The sequence below is a fragment of the Rhinopithecus roxellana genome, chromosome 8 (genome assembly GCF_007565055.1).
Source record: "Rhinopithecus roxellana isolate Shanxi Qingling chromosome 8, ASM756505v1, whole genome shotgun sequence".
In the NCBI taxonomy this organism is placed as follows: domain Eukaryota; kingdom Metazoa; phylum Chordata; class Mammalia; order Primates; family Cercopithecidae; genus Rhinopithecus; species Rhinopithecus roxellana.
This window is the reverse complement of record NC_044556.1, coordinates 68,423,214-68,442,345: the sequence shown is the minus strand read 5'-3', so window position 1 is coordinate 68,442,345 and position 19,132 is coordinate 68,423,214. Positions and strand designations below refer to the sequence as shown.

The following is a 19,132-nucleotide window of genomic DNA, read 5'->3' as shown; positions in this document are numbered from 1 at the left end:
TATAGCTCTGTGGTGGGAGTGGGAGGGAGGTGGGGAGTTGAGACCTGTTCAGTTATTACATTCCCTACATTCCCACTAACTAGCAAAGTGTCTAACACAGAAGAGGTACTTAATAAAAGTTGAAATAAAAAACAATGCAAATGACAATCAACTTATCTCATTTTGGGAAGGTAATTCTTCTTCCCTCCAAGGCTGCACTGTTTATTACAGACAGCCATCCTCTCTCATCACATTGTACATTACATTAACCACACAGAATGTTTGAGATTAGATCCCAATATCAACTGTATCTTAAAATATCTAAAATATCTGGCAGAAATAATTCCATTCTCAATAACCAACATAAAGAGAACAATTTCCCATTCACTAGCTAGAGCTGGCCAGGAGGAGAATTTGCTATTCTCAGCAAATTATATTATCCACAGGGAATTCATGCTGAATCTTAAGACTTGAAGGGAGTCCCTATATCCCAGCCCACGGGTAGACTTTAAATATCCATTAAAATGACATTTCAAAATAACAAAAGAACTAAAAGAACTGGAGGAACAAAATAAAGGGTGTTGTAAAAGGAAATGGAAATGCTACCATAATTAGAGCTTTTAAAAGAGATACTTTAAACACTGGCTGAACACTAACTTGTTTACAACAGCACACAAGGCAGATTGCAGGAGTGGAAGGGGGAAAAGTATTGGTATTTACAAGAAAGAAAAGGTGAAGAAAGCTACTTGTAAGGTCACTTCCTGAAACCTAGTTTAAGCACACACACAGAGACACACATGCACACACCAAAACACCATTTTAACCCTTATGAATATATATAGCTTCACTAAGTCTGGCTTTCCCATCAACATGCCATAGGCCCAAATGTGTAACTGGCAAAAGGGGACCCCCATCAGAGTTTAAAAATGCATTAACCTAACTCCCTTGTCATTCACTTCACACACAGAAATGCACTTACCCTCTTTCTGGTACCTAAACAGCACAGCTTTAACTGTGGGCATTTATTCTCAGTTGGCTGAAAGACAACTTGTCCACTTGGTTCTTCCCAGACAGGAACTATCTTTAACATTTAAGAACGCTCCATGCAAACCCATACAGAGATTAAGTATTTTAAAATCTCCTGATGATAACTGCTAGGCAGTTTTATCTGACTGACTAGAATACAGCCTGGTAGCCAAGGACTTTGGAAGAACTGGGAGATGTACAATAGATCACTGATCCTAAGAGTAGGGGATATCCATAGCTGCTGAGAAGCACCAAAAACAGACAGAGCACCCACCAGACAGAGGGTACTTGGAACAGGTCCTGTGGACCTGATGTCTCCACCAGATGTACAAGAGTGTACTAAAATCTTCCTTGGCAAATGGAGTGACTGTGCTGGCTACAGCAGTAGTCGCACTCTGTCAATTCTGTAGAGTGCTCACCATTAATAGCGTGGACAGCTCCACCCAAACAGGTAAGCTACTAAGATGTCCTGGAAAAGGAGGAAATGTTATCTGACCTCATTGGGACAATTAGAAGCTCCTGCGCACTGTGCAACCATAACATTCAACAGTGAGTAATGCACAGACAAACATGTTTTGGTAAAAAAAAAAAAAAAAAACTCAACATTTAAAATTTTAGAAACCATGCATGCACTCAGCAACTTAGAAGTTTATAGCCTAAATTCACTCTTCAAAAATTACATTTTCTTTTAAAAGTTTTCTTCTTAGTATTAAAGAAATTAAAGAGGGACTTCCTTGCTTAAGGAAGACTTGGAAAAACCCCAGACCTAAACTAAAAGCAGTGATCTTGGCCAGCAATTTTCTGGCTCCCCCTTGCTATTATTAAGTATCCTTCTGTTTGAATAAGAATTTATCCACCTCTCACAAGCCATCTTTTTTCTTTCCGTGCCCAGAAAAATGTGAAAACCATGTGTTTATAACGAGCCTGTTGCTATGCAAATCATTAAAACACATTACAAAAATATTTCCTTTGAGTCAGGAGAACATGCTGGGGAAGATGAACTGCTAGCAAGAGTCCCTTTGCTGGACAGAAAAGCTGGCAAAAAGGAATCTGAGAAGCAAAGCAAAATGGAAAAAATTACAGTGGTCCCATCCCTTGAGTCATTTTAACCAACAGGGGAAAACTAACATTTTCAAAGTCCCAAGGTAATAAATCTTACAGTTTGGAGTGGGGTTAACAAACTCAGTGGTTCTTAATCTCTTTAAATCCTATGGTTTCATGACTCATCCCCCATCTGTCTATTAAAGTGTGTCCTTCTTTTCACTAGTTTTCTTTTAACACTTCTATAACAATATCAAGGGATTTCTTCTTTTTTCCTTTTATTTGTACCCCTGTGTGTATTTTCCTTTTAATATCTTTTGTTTTCTCATTCAATTAACACCTTGAAGTAGGGCCTGAGTTATCTATTTCTTATCCAACACAATCACAGTGTCTTGACAGGTTTCCCTCACTTATGAAGGGACTTGCCCCTCAAAAGTCATATCTAGCAGATGAGACACAGTATGTCAAATTAATGTCAAAAAAGCAGTGCTTCCTAATTTTCTAATTTAAACCAATTTGGAGTTGATAATTTTAATAAAGCCAATCACTTTATTAAACAAATTGCAATCAATGTCATTCTCAAATTTTTGTTGTGTTGTTCTGAATATACTATTGACCTAAAAATTTCCATGGGTGCAATTCTCTGGCACAATAAATTAAATAAACAGCTTTTAAATATATCTTCCTTTGACTCTTATGTGTCTTGATATATATATATGGAGTCATATACACAGAAAAAAAAAAAAAAAAAAAGGAAAAAACCAACCAGAGTATTAATCTAGACTCTTTGTCCTTGGTCAGAGAGAAGAAATGGCTGGTCATGACTAATGCTATAGAACCTGTTCTCAAACAGAAGTAGCCAAACCATTGCAAACATGTGTTGGGTGAAAACAAGTTTGGTTGGCTCCAGACAAAGGCTTATTTTTTCAGCACAGATGGCTGAATGGTTGCCTCCTCCAACGGGTTGCCCGCAAATGAAAGACAGATTTCTATTTCTAATCTATGCAAATATCTTACTCTGCAGGGCATCACAAAGACTAACTGTTTTGTGTCAGACACTGCAGATCCCAGGTGCTCTGAGAGATGCCAAAGCCCATCTCCACCTGAGATGCTTGGTAACTGGGATAACAGCGGATGACTGGAGAGTTAGTCATTAACCCGCTCCTAATGAATGCTGTTGGGGCCTTCTGTGAAACATTCCTCTGGAATCCTGCCCCACCACCACCGCTTCCCCTTGGCTGAGCTGCCTGGAAGGCAGTTTCAATATTCAGTTCGGACCTCAGATGCTGCTAAAACCTCCCAAGAAGGCTGAGATTCCCAAAGGCTCTTAAGGACTGTAGCATTTTTCATCTCATGTTCAGCTCATCTGTCCATCTCCAACACCGCACAGAGAAAACTCAAGCATTTAAAAATATCATTCTGTCCAAACCAGATCTCCTTTATTCTCTAGTCCATAAGCCTACAATGCATGGCATGTCTTGTTGAATCATACCTGATTGTTGTTGGTGGCCCTCAACCTTCCCAAATAGATGTAATTCCTTTTTTTCTTTCCTTCCTAACAACTTTTCCTTTATTTCTTACATTTTTTTCTCATGTTCCTCCATCTTCCCAGCTTAAATCTTTTAATCACTCTGACACCCCTTGACACATTCCAGTTTTAGGGCCCCTTGGAGGCAACAAAAATTTCTGCAATGCTGCAAACATACACACACACTCTCGCACAGACAAAATGCTACATGCTAATCCAACTCCTCACTTTCAACATTCTTTGCCATAAAGAGTTGGTTAGACCTGAAATCTATATAATCTAGTTCCAGTGCTTAAATCTAAAAATATCTTTCAAAGTTTAAAATTTTTTGTTAGTTTTTCTGATCAAATGTCAGCAACACAGTTTGCTTCAAAATCCTGTGTTGTAAAACACTTCTTTTCCTCCTTACTAACCTTCATCTGAAATAAACCAGGCTAACTAAGCAAAAAGAAATTTTAAAGGAAAAAGAAAAGTCCTTCCTAAATCCCACACTTAATAACCACCACTACCAAAACTTTTTACTCTCTACGTCCCTCTTTGAAATTTAAATACCTTTTGTTTTAGTCTATGAATGCAAATATTGACAGTCAAACAATGCAGCATTAAGTTTATTTCCCTGGAAAATCTAAAACTGTATAGAGTTTTAGAGTTTAACTGATTCATTGATTCCTGTGGCTGGGTGAGTGCCAGAAACACCAGAGGATACTATTCATTTTAAACAATAACATCATCTTGATTCTCAGCCCTAGATATTACAACCAGACTTCTGGTACGGCTCTAGAATCAAATTTATAATAAGTGCTCCAGGTAACTATGATATAGTAGGCCCTGGTCTTTTGAGAACCACTGATCTATTCCAACACCCTACCCAATATGGTGGTTCCCTCTTCAGGATACCACATAGGCTACCTAGTCCACACGACAACATTCACTGAGACCAGTGCTCTCACCCTTTTGTAAGTCTTGTTCCCTTTTTAGATGGCTTAGTTATTAGAAACTGTATTCCCACATTGAGCCAAACAGTCAAAGTTCTTTGGCTCCTTGGACTTCACTTACTTAGACCCTAATTTCGTGCTCCAGAGCTGACAAAGAATTCCCCCTCCTACAAGAGTCTGTAAATATCTAAAGGCAGCTACTACTGTGCCCTGGTAAGACTTAATTTTTCTAAGCTTAAACAACTTTTTTCTTTTAACTTCATAAAGCATAATTTCTGAGTCCCTCTTTATTTCAACTGCTCTTTCTCACCAATAGGCCTTACAGGATAGGTCTTTCTAGACTAACAATACTTCACTTTTCTTACAGACAGAACTTCTTTCAATATGCACTAATTTCTAGTCCATGTTTCACCCTCATCACTCATTATCTTGCACTTCATGGCCGAGAGCCAAGAATCAGCAAGTATTTATTAACTTAATGCTGTGTTCCTAGCACCGTGTAAAGTACTCAAGGAGGATGCAAAAATCATCACATTTTGAGGAGTTAATAATTTCTTGTACAGGAAGAACTTAGATATGTGAATTAACTTGAAAACAGGGAACAATGGTATGCAACAAACAGAGTGCTTTAAATGTCTATCACATGAAAGACTGAACACTAGGTTTTTTGGATCAGGCTGTAAGCTAACTCACGGCCTCTGTTTGCAATTAGGCCATGCATTTACAATAGCTTTTGATTTTTCTTTTTAAAAAGGAAAGCAAGTGAAAAAAAGAAGACACAAAGTGGCTCCTGCCTGTCATCCCAGCACTTTGGGAGGCCAAGGTAGAAGGATCACCTGAGGCCAGGAGTTCAAGCCAGCCTGGGAAATACAGCGAGAGTTCATCTCTACGAAATTAGAAAAAAATCGAGACAGGCTTGGTGACACATGCCTGTAGTTTCAGCTACTCAGGAGACTGAGGCAGGCGGATTGCGGGGGCCCAGGAGTTTGTGGCTGCAGTGAACCATGATTGGGCCACTGCACTCCAGTGTGGGTGACACAGCAAGACACTGTCTCAAAATAAATAAGTAAATAAAAACAAATAAGCCAAATGAAAGAAAGAAAGCAGAGGCTGGGCGCAGTGGCTCACATCTACCATCCCAGCACTTTGGGAGGCCAAGATGGGCAGATCATTTGAGGTCAGGAGTTCAAGACCACCCTGGCCAACGTGGTGAAACCCTATCTCTACTATAAATACAAAAATTAGCCAGGCGTGGTGGCAAGCGCCTATAATCCCAGCTACTCGGGAGGCTGAGGCACGAGAATCACTTGAACCTGGGAGGTGGAGGCTGCAGTAAGCCAAGATCATGCCACTGCACTTCGGCCTGGGTGACAGAGCAAGACTCTGTCTCAAATAAAAAAAAAAAAAAAGAAAGAAAGCAGGATATTGCCTTAAAATATACTTAAAATTTTTAAGTACATTCTTATATCAGAAATTTAAATTCTAAAAAATACACAAAAATCAGGTAGAATACTCTTCCTTCTTCAAAGCATGTCTCCGCATTGCTTCCCAAGCATTCAGAATGACAAAGTCCTGGTAAAAGGCAAAAAGCAAAGGGTTTATGTGATTCCTTTTCCTACTAGAAATCTCCATTTGATGAGGAGACTTTCCAGGTATTTTAATGGAAAACTCTTACCAATAAGTCAACTATACTAACACCAAAAAAATGCACTTATTCCACTCACTGAACATACTTTATCAACTTACACAAATCCCTCACTTTACAGATGAGAGGGGAAAACATCATTTCAAAGGCAACACGTGATTTCTCCAAGCTAAAACAGACACTGAGTAGCTGGGTGGGAACAATATCTGGTTCTCCCCTCTACTGCTGGCTTCTTGTCTCCTCCTATTTAGTAGGGACAACCATCAAAACTCTTGCTCTCGCAACATTTTCCTCCTTAACTTTACTCCCACTTTTAATTATCTTTCCAATCTTCAAATTCTAAGTCTGATACTACATTTTGTTTTGGGATACTTTTAGGAAAAGGGTGGACAAAACAGAATTCATTGTTTTTTTCCTTTTTCTTTTTTTTCTTTTTTCTTTTCTTGGAAACAGGGTCTCACTCTGTTGCCCAGGGTGGAGTACAGTGGCATGATCACGGCTCACTGCAGCCTTGAACTTTTGGGCTCAAGTGATCTTCCAACCTCAGTGTCCTGAGGAGCTGGAACCAAAAGCACAAGACACCATGCCCAGCTAATTTTTATATTTTTTTCTTTTTGTAGAGACAGGGTCTCGCTATGCTGCCCAGGCTGGTCTCAAACTCTTGGCCTCAAGCTATGCTCCCACCTCAGCTTCTCAAAGTGTTGAGATTACAGGCATGAGCCACCATGCCTGGCCAGGTGATTACTTTTTTATTAAATTCTTGCATGCCTATTTTACTCACAGTCTCCAACGAGTATTTCCATGCTGCTAGAGATGAAATTCTGCCTGGGTCAGGATCCCTACTGCCTTACCAGCATTACAGAAAACAGCTGGAGTTAGCTACATGGATTCAACCAAAACTCTAAAGCTGCAAGGCAATGAGTAAACAACCCCCAACTATTTTAACCTCTCCCCCACCACACACCCGCACCCACACCCACACACCCCTAAATCAACCAGCTCATCTACTTCACTGGAAGCTTCACAGTTAGTCAACACCCTTATATGGCACACAGGGAGAAAATGCACCTACCTTGTGGCCTCTTGCTGAAGCCATGACACATTTGGCACATAAAACATGACTCCAAAGAAAAGCAGAGGCTCATTAGCGAATTTGTCCAGATGTTTCTTCAGAGGTTTTTCCAGCTCCACCCATCGTGCTTGCTGGCTCTTGCTGAGAAACCAAAGGCCAAAGTAGTGTGTCTAGATAAAAGGGTAAAACAGCATCAGTTCATGCTCACCACAAGCATCCCAAGGCCACACAAGAAACGAGACTCCAGCATGCTGCATCCTACCTTGGGTTCCCCAGCCCCTATACAAGATCCAGCTTTGACATCTGACTTTGGGACAAATTAAAAGAAACCACAACCACACATTACTGTAACATACATGGAGTATCCAGATGCAGTATCCCTACTCATTACTACTGTTTGTGCTTGTCGATACCAATGGGCCCATGTGAGGTAAAGGAGAGTTGCGCAGGGAAGGGACAGTGCTGACTTTTCCCCTGATACCTGAAGACTGCCTTTTCTGTGTGCCTTCTGCATGCTTCATGATCTCACATGGAGCACACTGGCAAAGACCAACACCGCTCTTGCACCTGCTGCAACGTAACTTATTACTCAGTTCCTAAGACAAAACCGCCTGCCAACTGAAAGCTTCTGCACTGTAGAATATTTTCATACAGTACCAGATTTTAACCGAGAGTTTATTCACTCTTTTCGTGTGATTTAAAAAGTATCATCCTCTTCCACTTTATTATAGACAAACTGCAGCAAATCTCTCCCCATATCAAGCTTTGAGAGAGGAAGGATCGCCTCTTCACAGCTGCCGCAGGAGCCCCTGGTGGCTGCTCTTGGCAGATTATGGTGGGATTTGTTAGATGAAAGTGAGATTTTCACCCTTAGACTTGAAGTCTAAACCAGTTTGGTTTTGAACAACATGCTAAATGATTAAAACAGGTACTTTTATGCACACAATCCCATCTTTTATATTAATTCATGCTAGGATTTCAGGATTAGCACAACAATCACCAAAAAATAGATCACTGCTTTTGAAGATTCTTTTATATTTCAATTATAGCCTAGAATGGTTTACAGCACACCTGGAAACTTGCCTTCAAAAGAATGTTTTCATTACAATGTTTAATTTCCAAAGGCATTCTTATGCTGATGTTCCCACTCCAGCTGGCTGCCACCTCAACATTACCACAGATCAATCCTGCCACAACTCCACCAAAATCTCTCATGAAGTTTTGACTCTGACTTTACCAGAAAACCAGACGTGCCCTTGCCTACATAAAGCTGCAGATCCAGATGCTTTAAAGATATTTTAAATGGATTTACTTTGAGATGGGGGTAATGATTTGATCAGCTTTCCCCCACGATGTTCCAAAGGACAAGTTCACATCAGAAATCTATGCATTTCTTGAGCAACAAAATGCCAACAACCAGAGCCAAGGTTATATTTATATCAACTTAGACAAACTTACTTGGATGAATTCTGACCCTATTATTCATTTCCTAGCTCCAGTGAATCCATTAGTTGTTCCAACCTGAGTGATGAGAAATGAAATGTGGCTGAACAGAAGGAAAACAGACTTTGAAGTCAGTCCATCTCCCATCTTTTGCACTCACTGTCTCAGTAACTTTACACAAGTCATTGAAATGCCTTCTAGACTCTCACAGTTTTCTCCTCTGTAAAACGGGGATGATGGTTACAACTTTCACCCACATGCTCTGAGAGGTATAAATGAGATAATGCCTGTCGATTACCTGCATGGCACATGGTAAGTAACTAATTCACAAGTGGTACCTTCCATTGCTGCTGCGGCTGCAGGACTACTACCCCTGTTACCACCACTCCACCACTGCCACCACCATCATCATCAGTAAATGAAAGCAGGTAATCTTTTTCATCAGGTTTAGATTTCCTCATTTATTTGGTTTGGGGAATTGCATTTTAACACAGGAAACATACATGTAAGTACATACTAAAAAATCGGCTAGTTTCTTCAGTGGCAGATTGGTGTGTGGATACTATAGTGTCAAAATGTCCATCTTTTGGTATTATGGAAAGATTCTGAGACTAAGGGCCCTTAAAAGTATGAATCTTTTTCATCAGCACTACTGACATCTCTGTGAACCACAGAATTAGGAAACAGGTTATCTGGGAGTCAATGAGAAAAAGCAGCCAAAGGTAGAAGCGGGAACATCTATGAATAACGTAAATATTCAAAAGATGCAAGGAAATAAAAATCACAAAGCTATACCTCCACTAAGACTTTGAGGCTCTCACGATAGGTAGTAATGGGACACTGGAACATCACTCTGATGCTATCCTCTGAGATCTATGATGTAGGCTTAAGCTACCCTAAACGTGAAGTCATTTGGGTACTCAGTTCAAGACATTTATCTGATAAGGGTCCAAAGTAGTTCTGCATTATACTGAATTCCTGTATGGAATACAGGGCTGTATGAGGGTATTCCATGGCATTTTGGATGCCTAGGAGTGAGTCTCCATACAATAAATTAGGTAATATGTGTAATTAACATGATATACAGCAATTATTAAAGCTGGAAAAGAGTGCTTTTTATAAGCATGAGTGGAGAAACAGGGCAAGCTTCACAATTGCTTAACAGGCTAACCATGATTTATCATCTTTCACTAAAAGCAGTTGTGACATTTGGGAGATATCTTTATAGTCCACACTTCATTCAAATTAGTAATATTCAAATTATAGAGGGCCACAGTAACTGCATAAATGTTATACAATCGATTTTGAAAAACGGTTAAAATTTTTATTGTGTCTATCTATGCCTTGAAAGCTATTTTAAATTTCCTTTTCTCATTCCTATTCATCCAGATCATTAAACCAGACCTGACCTCCACCCCAGAAAACCCTCAGAGAAAGAGTATTCCATGGAGTACACACACACAAACATGTATGTGCACACACACAACACACACAAAATGCACACTGCAGCTGCACATAAACACACTCCTGTGCATACACACATACGGGTATGTTGAGAAGGAGGATGACGAGGTACAAGAGAAACGATAGTAAGGCAATAATCTTGAGCCAGAGCTCTAAATAACAAAGTAAATCACTTCTAATGGAAAAACCTAATTCATGGCATAAATTAATCACTGTTGTGGTACAGCACCTTTCAGAGGACACAGAATATTTCACAGTGACTCACCAGGTAATTATCCAGTGAAATAATTACATAACTACTGAAGAAATGGGGTGTCCAGTGCAGGGCAGAATTGGGGGAGACAGGTAATCTGAAGGACAGAGTTTGTACATACTCACAGCCAGAACATCCTAACTTTAAAACTGTCAAATTTAGTCCTCTAGCAAGAAGAAAAGTCCATTTCTGAGATCCCCATCCCCACCCTAATTTTTGAAGCTATGCCCAAAGTAACCTTTTGCATTCCCACCCTTCTCCTCCAGTTCTTCCTCTAGCTATCTGCCTACTCTGGAGTAGAAAGACCCTGCCTCAAAAGTACAATACAGCACACGTTTATTCTCCCACATCTACACAGTGCCTCACAGGAAATGGAATAAGAGCCTAGGCTCTCAGTTCAACTAGCATGTGCACCAATCAACTTCCTGTGTATTATCCAAGGAACTACTAATCCTGTCAAGCCCAGCTGAGACCCCACCAGGCTGGTTCGTGGTTCACTTGCCAATTTAAACTCTAGCTCAATTTTGAAAGCTGAGCTTAGCTGCTAAACATTGCCACGTGGTTGAAGAAAGCATGGTGGATGATTGCAAACAGAAACCACCTTCTCCATGACTCAAAGAGGATCCCACCATATTACCTGAGTAAATGCCTGAAATATTTGTTCTGTTTATATCTCAGGCACCAAAAGTAAGCCAGGCTCATTTAATCCTCATGATACCTCCTCTGGGAGAGGTATGAATCCCCATTTTATTGCTCTAGTTTTCTTAAGAAAACTAGAACACACAGCTCTGGTGCCATGAGTTCTGCAATAAGTTTACTGCAATGATGAGAAAAGAAGACAGAAGAACCAGTCCTCAGGGACAGGAACCACATCTCTGAACCAGTTACAAAAAATGCACTACAATGAAACCAAGTAGGGAAAGCCGCACTAAAATGTCATTTTTTTGTGAGCAGCTTCCTCATTTATTTGGTTTGGGGAATTGCATTTTAACACAGGAAACATACATGTAAGTACATACTAAAAAATCGGCTAGTTTCTTCAGTGGCAGATTGGTGTGTGGATACTATAGTGTCAAAATGTCCATCTTTTGGTATTATGGAAAGATTCTGAGACTAAGGGCCCTTAAAAGTAGTTTTGGGGACAGGGGGCATATGGGAACTCTCTATACCTTCTGCTCAATCTTGCTGTGAACCTAAAACTGCTCTAAAGAAAGAAAGTCTATTAAAAAATACTTTGGGATACTTTTGATTTGCTTGTTCATTTATTTGTATAGAGATGGTATAATCCCCCACATTAGTTATTAAAAGGGAAATATTTTTTGAGGGTTTTGTTTTTCCAGTTTTGTGACCAATGGCACAGACTTTAATGCTATTTTTAAGAGGTTTAGATGCGGTCTTGGCAATTACCAAGGATTAAAGCCATGATCTTATCTCAAGCATTTTGAAGAGTTACTCATCCAGAAGCAAAAGTTTAAAGTATCTTGCATTAAGTTTTAATAGGTTGCCTATCTTACCCAGTATTTCAGCTGTAAATTAAGAAACAGTTGGTGTGCTTCCACATAAAATATATGAATTACATATTATACAAGCATGAACAGTTTCACTGAGGCATGGAAAATACTTCAAAAGATGACTATAAGCAGACTCTGAAATAGCACTTCATGCAATTACATTCCAATGGCTTTGGAAAATAAGCCACCGTACGTCAGCTGGATAACGGTAGAAAAGAACTTGTGCTTAATCAACCTCTACTCTGGGTAGGTCTGAGATATCTATAACTGACACATCTATAATTAACAATTGCACCCTCTTCATTTTCCTAGCCAATCTCTTTGTAAAAGTACAGGAAAAGAAACTGCAGAATAACACAGACCCAAGAAGAGAGTCCCATAGCCAAGAAAAACCACTCTTCTGAGACTGCACAACTCACCTAGAATACACAGAAAGATGAAGACATACAAGTTAAGACTGGCAAATAGTTCACATACAATCTCTATATCGAGAAAATGGAGATGCCAGTGCCATTACATTCTAGGGCTGACATTAAGCTAATAATGTTTCACACTGTCATTTCTACAAAGACAAAAAGCAATACAAAACTTAAAGATGAGAAATCTCCCCCAGCAGTCTACTCTTCAGTTGATTCTTAATCAGTATTGATTATTTTAATCCTTTGCAAATACACATATATACTGATGTGATTAAACAAGCTATAAAATACAGCAGAATTCCACTATTATCTGCCAGGACATGAAGTGTTCCATTTAACTGAGTACTCCCCAAATCCCACATAAATTATTAACTGCCAAAAGATTAGCATAAAATCAAACCATAGAAATCTTCTTCATGTAAGTTAACTTTTGTGTGATAATAGGAAATGCAAGTTAAATTTCCTAATCTTTATAATCTCTAGTCATTATGAAAATAGCAAAATGGAAAATTTCTACTGTAGTGATAGCTTTGGGTAAAACTGCTTTTAGTAAAGATCGAAATATAAATTTGCAAAAGAAAAAGGGGATAAATTAGACGATAAGGACTAACTCTTTGAAATGATTATAGTTTGGTTTTTAAAAACTTTTTTATGCTCTTTTAAAAACCAAGGCTCTTAAGCTTAGCCTTAGGAGAGAGCCGAGAGTTATGAAAGTCACTGTTCTCCAGAACGCTGGATTTCCCCACAGCCGTTCCCTACCTCAAATAGGTTTTACCAATGAAGTGAAGGGTATCTCAGGTGCCTTTGTTATATCATTTATCCTTCTTCCACTTGTTAAAAGTAGAGCCAAGGTTAGTCTAGCATATTTTTACATTTTATTAGAATGTTTACACTCACTATTACCATTAAATGGCCCCCTTGCCTTTCTCAGAATAGCACTGTTTAGCAGAAATAAAATGTGAGCTACATACTTAATTTTAAATCTTCTAGAAGCCGCATTTTAAAAGACCAAAAAGTGAACTTACTTTTAATAAATATTATTTAAAACATGTCAAAACATCATTGCAACCTGTACATAAATATAATTAATGAGTATTTTAGTTTTCTCATCCTATGTCTTCAAACTCTGATGTGTTTTCACACTTACCACGCATTTCAGTTCAAAATAGCCACATTTCACGTGTTCCATAACCACATGTGGCTACCATATTGGACAGCACAACCTTAAATTAATCCTAGCTATTTGAGGAACTGAAAGACTTTGCTATTTTAACTCAACATAAGATCACAGTTTCATATATATCTATCTGTATCTATATCTATATCTATCTATATCTACATCTACATTGAGATTCGCTCTGTCACCCAGACTGGAGTGCAGTGGTATGTTAATAGCTCATTGCAGCCTCATTCTCCCGGGTTCAAAGGATCCTCCTGCCTCAGACTCCCAAGTAGCTGGGACTACAGGCATGTAGTCACCATGTAGTCACCATGCCTGGCGAATTTTATATTTTTTTGTAGAGATGGATCTCACTATGTTGCTCAGGCTGGTCTTGAACCCCTGAGGTCATGTGACCTTCCATCTTGGCCTCCCAGTATTAGGACTATAGTTGTGAGCTACCACTCCTGGCCCCAGTTTCTAATAATCAAAGTCATCTAAAAATGGAACAAGTAGACTTACAAAAGGGTGACAGCCCAGTCTCTGGAAGTGTCATGGCAGAGGCTGGATAGCTTGTGGGGTGTCTTGCAAAGAAAGCAGAAATACTGAGTGCTCCCTATGCTAGGCAACGGCAATACTGAGGCAACTATGAAAAACTAACTCTTTGAATCCTCCCAACAATTCGTAGAGGTGGCTACTATTACCATTTCCATTTTACAAATGAGAAAACTGAGGCACAGGGTACTTCAGTAGCTATCTAAGTTTACATAGCTAGTAAATGGCAGAACCAGGATTCAAACTCAGGCAGTTTGGTCCAAGCTGACATTCCTAGCCACTAAACTCTGCTGTGTTTCCATGTACTTCTTTTTTAAACTATGATAATTAGTCATAAGGCACCATTGTTTTAGCTCTTTTTCCCTTAACCTAGGCTAGTTATTTTCAAACTGAGATAGGGCTCCAGATCTCCCATCTCCTCTGTAAAAGGCCCAGCTCCATTTACACATCCATGTTCCACCGAAGATTTGGAGAAAAGGGTTAAGCCCACTGATCCAGATATATTACAATGACATTAATAGAATTCTGATTTTCTGAGCTTCCTATATCTCGGGAATGTCTTTGTTAACACAGCTCCCAAGTAGCAACTTATCCCTGATTTTTTTCTTCCCCTTTAAAACAACTGAAAATACATTTTTCCTAACCAGTTCATCTCATGACCTCTTGCCAGGTTTACAATTGTGCTCACCGGCATCTCTGTTCCTCCTGTCCCTCCCCTCTGACCCCTACTCTTTTCTTCTTTTTTTTGAGACAGAGTCTCGCTCTGTCACCCAGGCTGGAGTGCAATGGCGCAATCTCAATCTCGCCTCACTGCAACTTCCACCTCCCAGATTCAAGTGATTTTCATGCCTCAGCCTCTTGAGTGGCTGGGATTACAGGTGCATGCCACCATGCCTGGGTAATTTTTGTATTTTTAGTAGAGATGGGGTTTCACTATGTTGGCCAGGCTGGTCTCGAACTCCTCACCTCGGGCGATCCGCCCACCTCAGTCTCCCAAAGTGCTGGGATTACAGGCATGAGCCATCTCACTCAGCTGATCCCCACTCTTTTCTTTCTTTCCTTTTTTTTTTTTGAGATGGTGTCTCACTGTGTCACCAGGCTGGAGTGCAGTGGCGCAATCTTGGTTCACTGCAACCTCCAACTCCTTGGTTCAAGCGATTCTCCTGCCTCAGCCTCCCGAGTAGCTGGGATTACAGGCATGTGCCACCACACCCAGCTAATTTTTGTATTTTAGGAGGGACAGTGTTTCATCATGTTGGCCAGGATGGTCTCGATCTCCTGACCTCATGATCAGCCTGCCTCCGCCTCCCAAAGTGCTGGGATTACAGGCGTGAGCCACCGCGTCTGGCCGATCCCCACTCTTTCCTACTACTGAGTTCTTTACCTGACATGCAAGGTAACCATGTCATGCTCCTCCTTGGAGTCCTCTGATGACTTATACTTCACAGCAGTGTTTTATTCCCCACATAGTTCAAAAGAGTATTTTCTGGAAGGCTAAGACAACCGTGAAACACTTACTGGAACACCATTTTCTTTCTTTTACTATAGAATTGAGGAGAGAGTGTTTCCCAAAGCATTTTACCATGCTCCCTGTTCCCCTACTACATGTCTCCGGGAACTGGAACAGTGGTGTCAGCCTGCCAGGGTTTGAACCGGCCTCACAACTTGCCAGCCCAGTGACTGTGGGCAGGTCACCCTATGCTGTAGCCTCCCCATCTGTAAGATAGGAACAGCAAGGGTAGGGACTCATCACAGACTCGTTATGAGGACTACACGACTGATCTATGGAAACTGCTCAGCAGAGTACATACAATCAAAAGGTGGTAATTACCCTTTGTAACTTATTTTAGAAATACTATCCTATAGATCTAGTTAAAACTCCCTAGGCAGACACAGCAAACCCTGCAAAAGCAGACTCCGTCCTACCCCTTCCTCCTCTACCCTCTTCCCTTCCATGACCCCTTTCACACACACACACATACACACACACACACACAACACACACACCACTGCAAACAAACTGAACTCTGCCTTTCCCTGAAAATACCCTCCCCCCGCCAAACAGATCAGTGAAAGCTGAACCATGCCTTTCCCAGAAAATTCCAACACACACACACAGAAACAGAGATCAGTGCAAACTGAACTCTGCCTTTCCCTGAAAATCCCAACACACACACACACACACACACACACACACACACACCAGTGCAAACTGAATTTCACCTTTCCCTGAAAATTCCATGTTCTTTCCTGTTTCTGTACCTTAGCACAAGCCGCTCCCTTTGCCTTGTTTCTTGTTTGTCCTGTTCTCTAAACTCTAGGAGCAAAGACTCTATCTGGTTTCTGGGAGCAGGGACCCTATCACATTCAGCTTTCCCCGACACAACTGTTTGCTGACAATAGGAACAAGGCTTGGGTCTTTCTGAATGCCATGTTAAATAGGAGCATATCACATTTGTCCAAATCTATAGAATGTACAACACCAAAAATAAGCCCTAACGTAAACTCTGGACTCTGGGTGATAATGTTGTGTCAATGTAGGTTCAATAATCATAACAAATGTGCCACTCTGGGGGTGATGTTGATAGTGGAGGAGGATGTACATGCATGGGGCCACGGGTATATGGAAATTCTCTGTACCTTCCTCTCAATTTTACTGTGAATCTCAAAGTGCTCTAAGAAATCAAAGTCTTAAAAATAAAAATAAAGTCTATTAAAAATTATCTAATAAAATACAGTGGTAAAACAATTAATGTAAATAAAAAATTTAATCAAAAAAATTTTAATCTGCCATACATCCTTTCCTAATATAACGCTATTACAAAATTTATGATATACCTAAACTACTTCTAATGACAAAGCCAAATATCCACCATAATCTAGTTTCTAAGTCTTCATAAAGGCTAAACATATTGACCTGGGCACAGTGTCTCACATCCATAATCCCAGCACTTTGGGAGGCTGAGGCGGGAGGATCGTTTGATCCCAGGAGTTTGAGACCAGCCTGGGCAATAGAGTGAGATCCCATGCGTACAAAAAAAAGTAAACATGGCCGGGCGCGGTGGCTCAAGCCTGTAATCCCAGCACTTTGGGAGGCCGAGACGGGCGGATCACGAGGTCAGGAGATCGAGACCATCCTGACTAACACAGTGAACCCCCGTCTCTACTAAAAATTACAAAAAAAAACTAGCCGGGCGAGGTGGCGGGCGCCCTGTTAGTCCCAGCTACTCGGGAGGCTGAGGCGGGAGAAATTGCGCAAACCCGGGAGGCGGAGCTTGCAGTGAGCTGAGATCCGGCCACTGCACTCCAGTCCGGGCGACAGAGCGAGACTTCGCCTCAAAAAAAAAAAAAAAAAAAAAAAAAAAAAAAAAAAAAAAAAAAAGTAAACATTTGCTGGGCATGGTGGCATGTTCCTGTAGTCTCAGCTACTTGGGAGGCTGAGGTGGGAGGATCACTTGAGCCCATGAGGTTGAAGCTGTAGTGAGTCATGATCGTACCACTGCACTCCAGTCTGGGCAACAGAGCAAGACCCTATCTCAATTGAAAAAGAAAAAAAAAAAAAACAAGATTAAATATATTTTGGCTGGGTGTGTGGCTCACACCTGTAATCCCAGCACTTTGGGAGACCAAGGCAGGAAGATCACTTGAGCCAGGAGGCGGAGGCTGAATGAGCCATGATCATGCCACTGCACTCCATCTTGTGCAACAGAGTTAGGCCCCAACACCCCTCCCAAAAAAGACTAAACTTTTTCTTATATCTTAGATTGGTTATCATCTTCTCCTCTAAAGCAGCATTGGCTCTATTTGAAAAATGACCCAAATAGAAATTCAAGGTATGAGGATCAGATCCTGTGTTCACCTCCTCTTACTTCTGCTTTTGGGTGGAGGATGCATTCTTCTTTAAGACGTGTTTGTGCAAAGGAAGAAAAGTATCAGATTACTCTATCTGATCCTTTAATTCAGGAGTATCTAGAGGATTGATTCACAAAAGGGCACAACTTCAATGTTGTCTGTCATGGAAGGAAAGCACAAAATTCAAAAAGAAAGTGATTTGGTCAAATGCGGATGCACCCATTAGGGCATGTCAAAATAAAGTTGGTATTAAATGCAAACCCCAGCTCAGCAATGGAATGTCAATCACACTACGCACACACTTGGCACTGCACTGCTTTATTCTTTGCGATAAGGTAGTTGTGGGATGACCCAGGGTTGACTTTTGCCTTCTCACTGAGAAAAACAATAGTCTGTTGAAAGCCATTATTACCATACACATCTCCACACATCATTCGTTATAAACTCTAGCTTGACCTGGTGATTCGGAGTGATGCCTTCTCAGCCCCCAAAATGTTGGCTGCTCTTTCACATCCTTGAATCTTTGATAATCCAGTTCCTCACACTAAAGACGATATGGCCTTCTTTTCTACCTGCTGGACTCAAACATATCCTTCAAGTTTTGGTTCAGAGTGAAGGCTTTGTTCATCTTCCATCAACTCTTTCTCTCTCACCAGCAAGACTGCAGTGTTCAGTGGGCTGGATTGCGCACTGCACAACACTAAGGACAGCCATCGCCTTTTGGGCCTACCCCTGCATTCTATTTTAGCTCGGACCACATTCAATATTCACTGTTTATTTAAAGGCTGGACTCCCCTACTGTTGTATGCATGTCTTGAAGGTAAAATTGTACCTTATTTATCTTCATTTCACCAAGTTCTAAAAAAGTGTCTGGCACAAGATGTTCAATATTTTCTTTAACAAAAAATGGGTTTTTTTTAAGTTGCTTATTAAGACTCTCAAATTTGAACAATTATAAATTATTAAACGCAGCACTATACATTTTCCATACAGGAACTCTTTTAATATTTACAACAGCCCTATGAAGTAAGCATTATTATTCCGATTTTATACGTAGGAAACTTATGCCTCAAAAGATTTGGTAACTTTTCCATTGTCACGCAGCTAACAAATGACAGAAGAGTAAGCTGAATCCAAGACCAAGATTCCAATGCCTATACTTGTAACTACTTAACCACATGCTACACTGTCCCCCGACGCATATGAGGAATAATTAGTTGCTCTAATTTGAGTGACTGAAAGTACTTAAA

At 40.4% G+C, this 19,132-nt stretch overlaps 1 protein-coding gene across 1 annotated transcript in view; it reads right to left on the bottom strand.

Annotated features, from left to right (window-relative positions):
* PTPN14 (protein tyrosine phosphatase non-receptor type 14) overlaps positions 1-19,132 on the bottom strand; it is a 206,802-nt gene that overhangs the window by 98,218 nt on the left and 89,452 nt on the right. Inside the window, exon 3 of the mRNA XM_010372954.2 lies at positions 7,227-7,396. Within this exon, the coding sequence (XP_010371256.1) occupies positions 7,227-7,396 (170 nt within the window). The remainder of the gene's footprint in view (positions 1-7,226; positions 7,397-19,132) is intronic.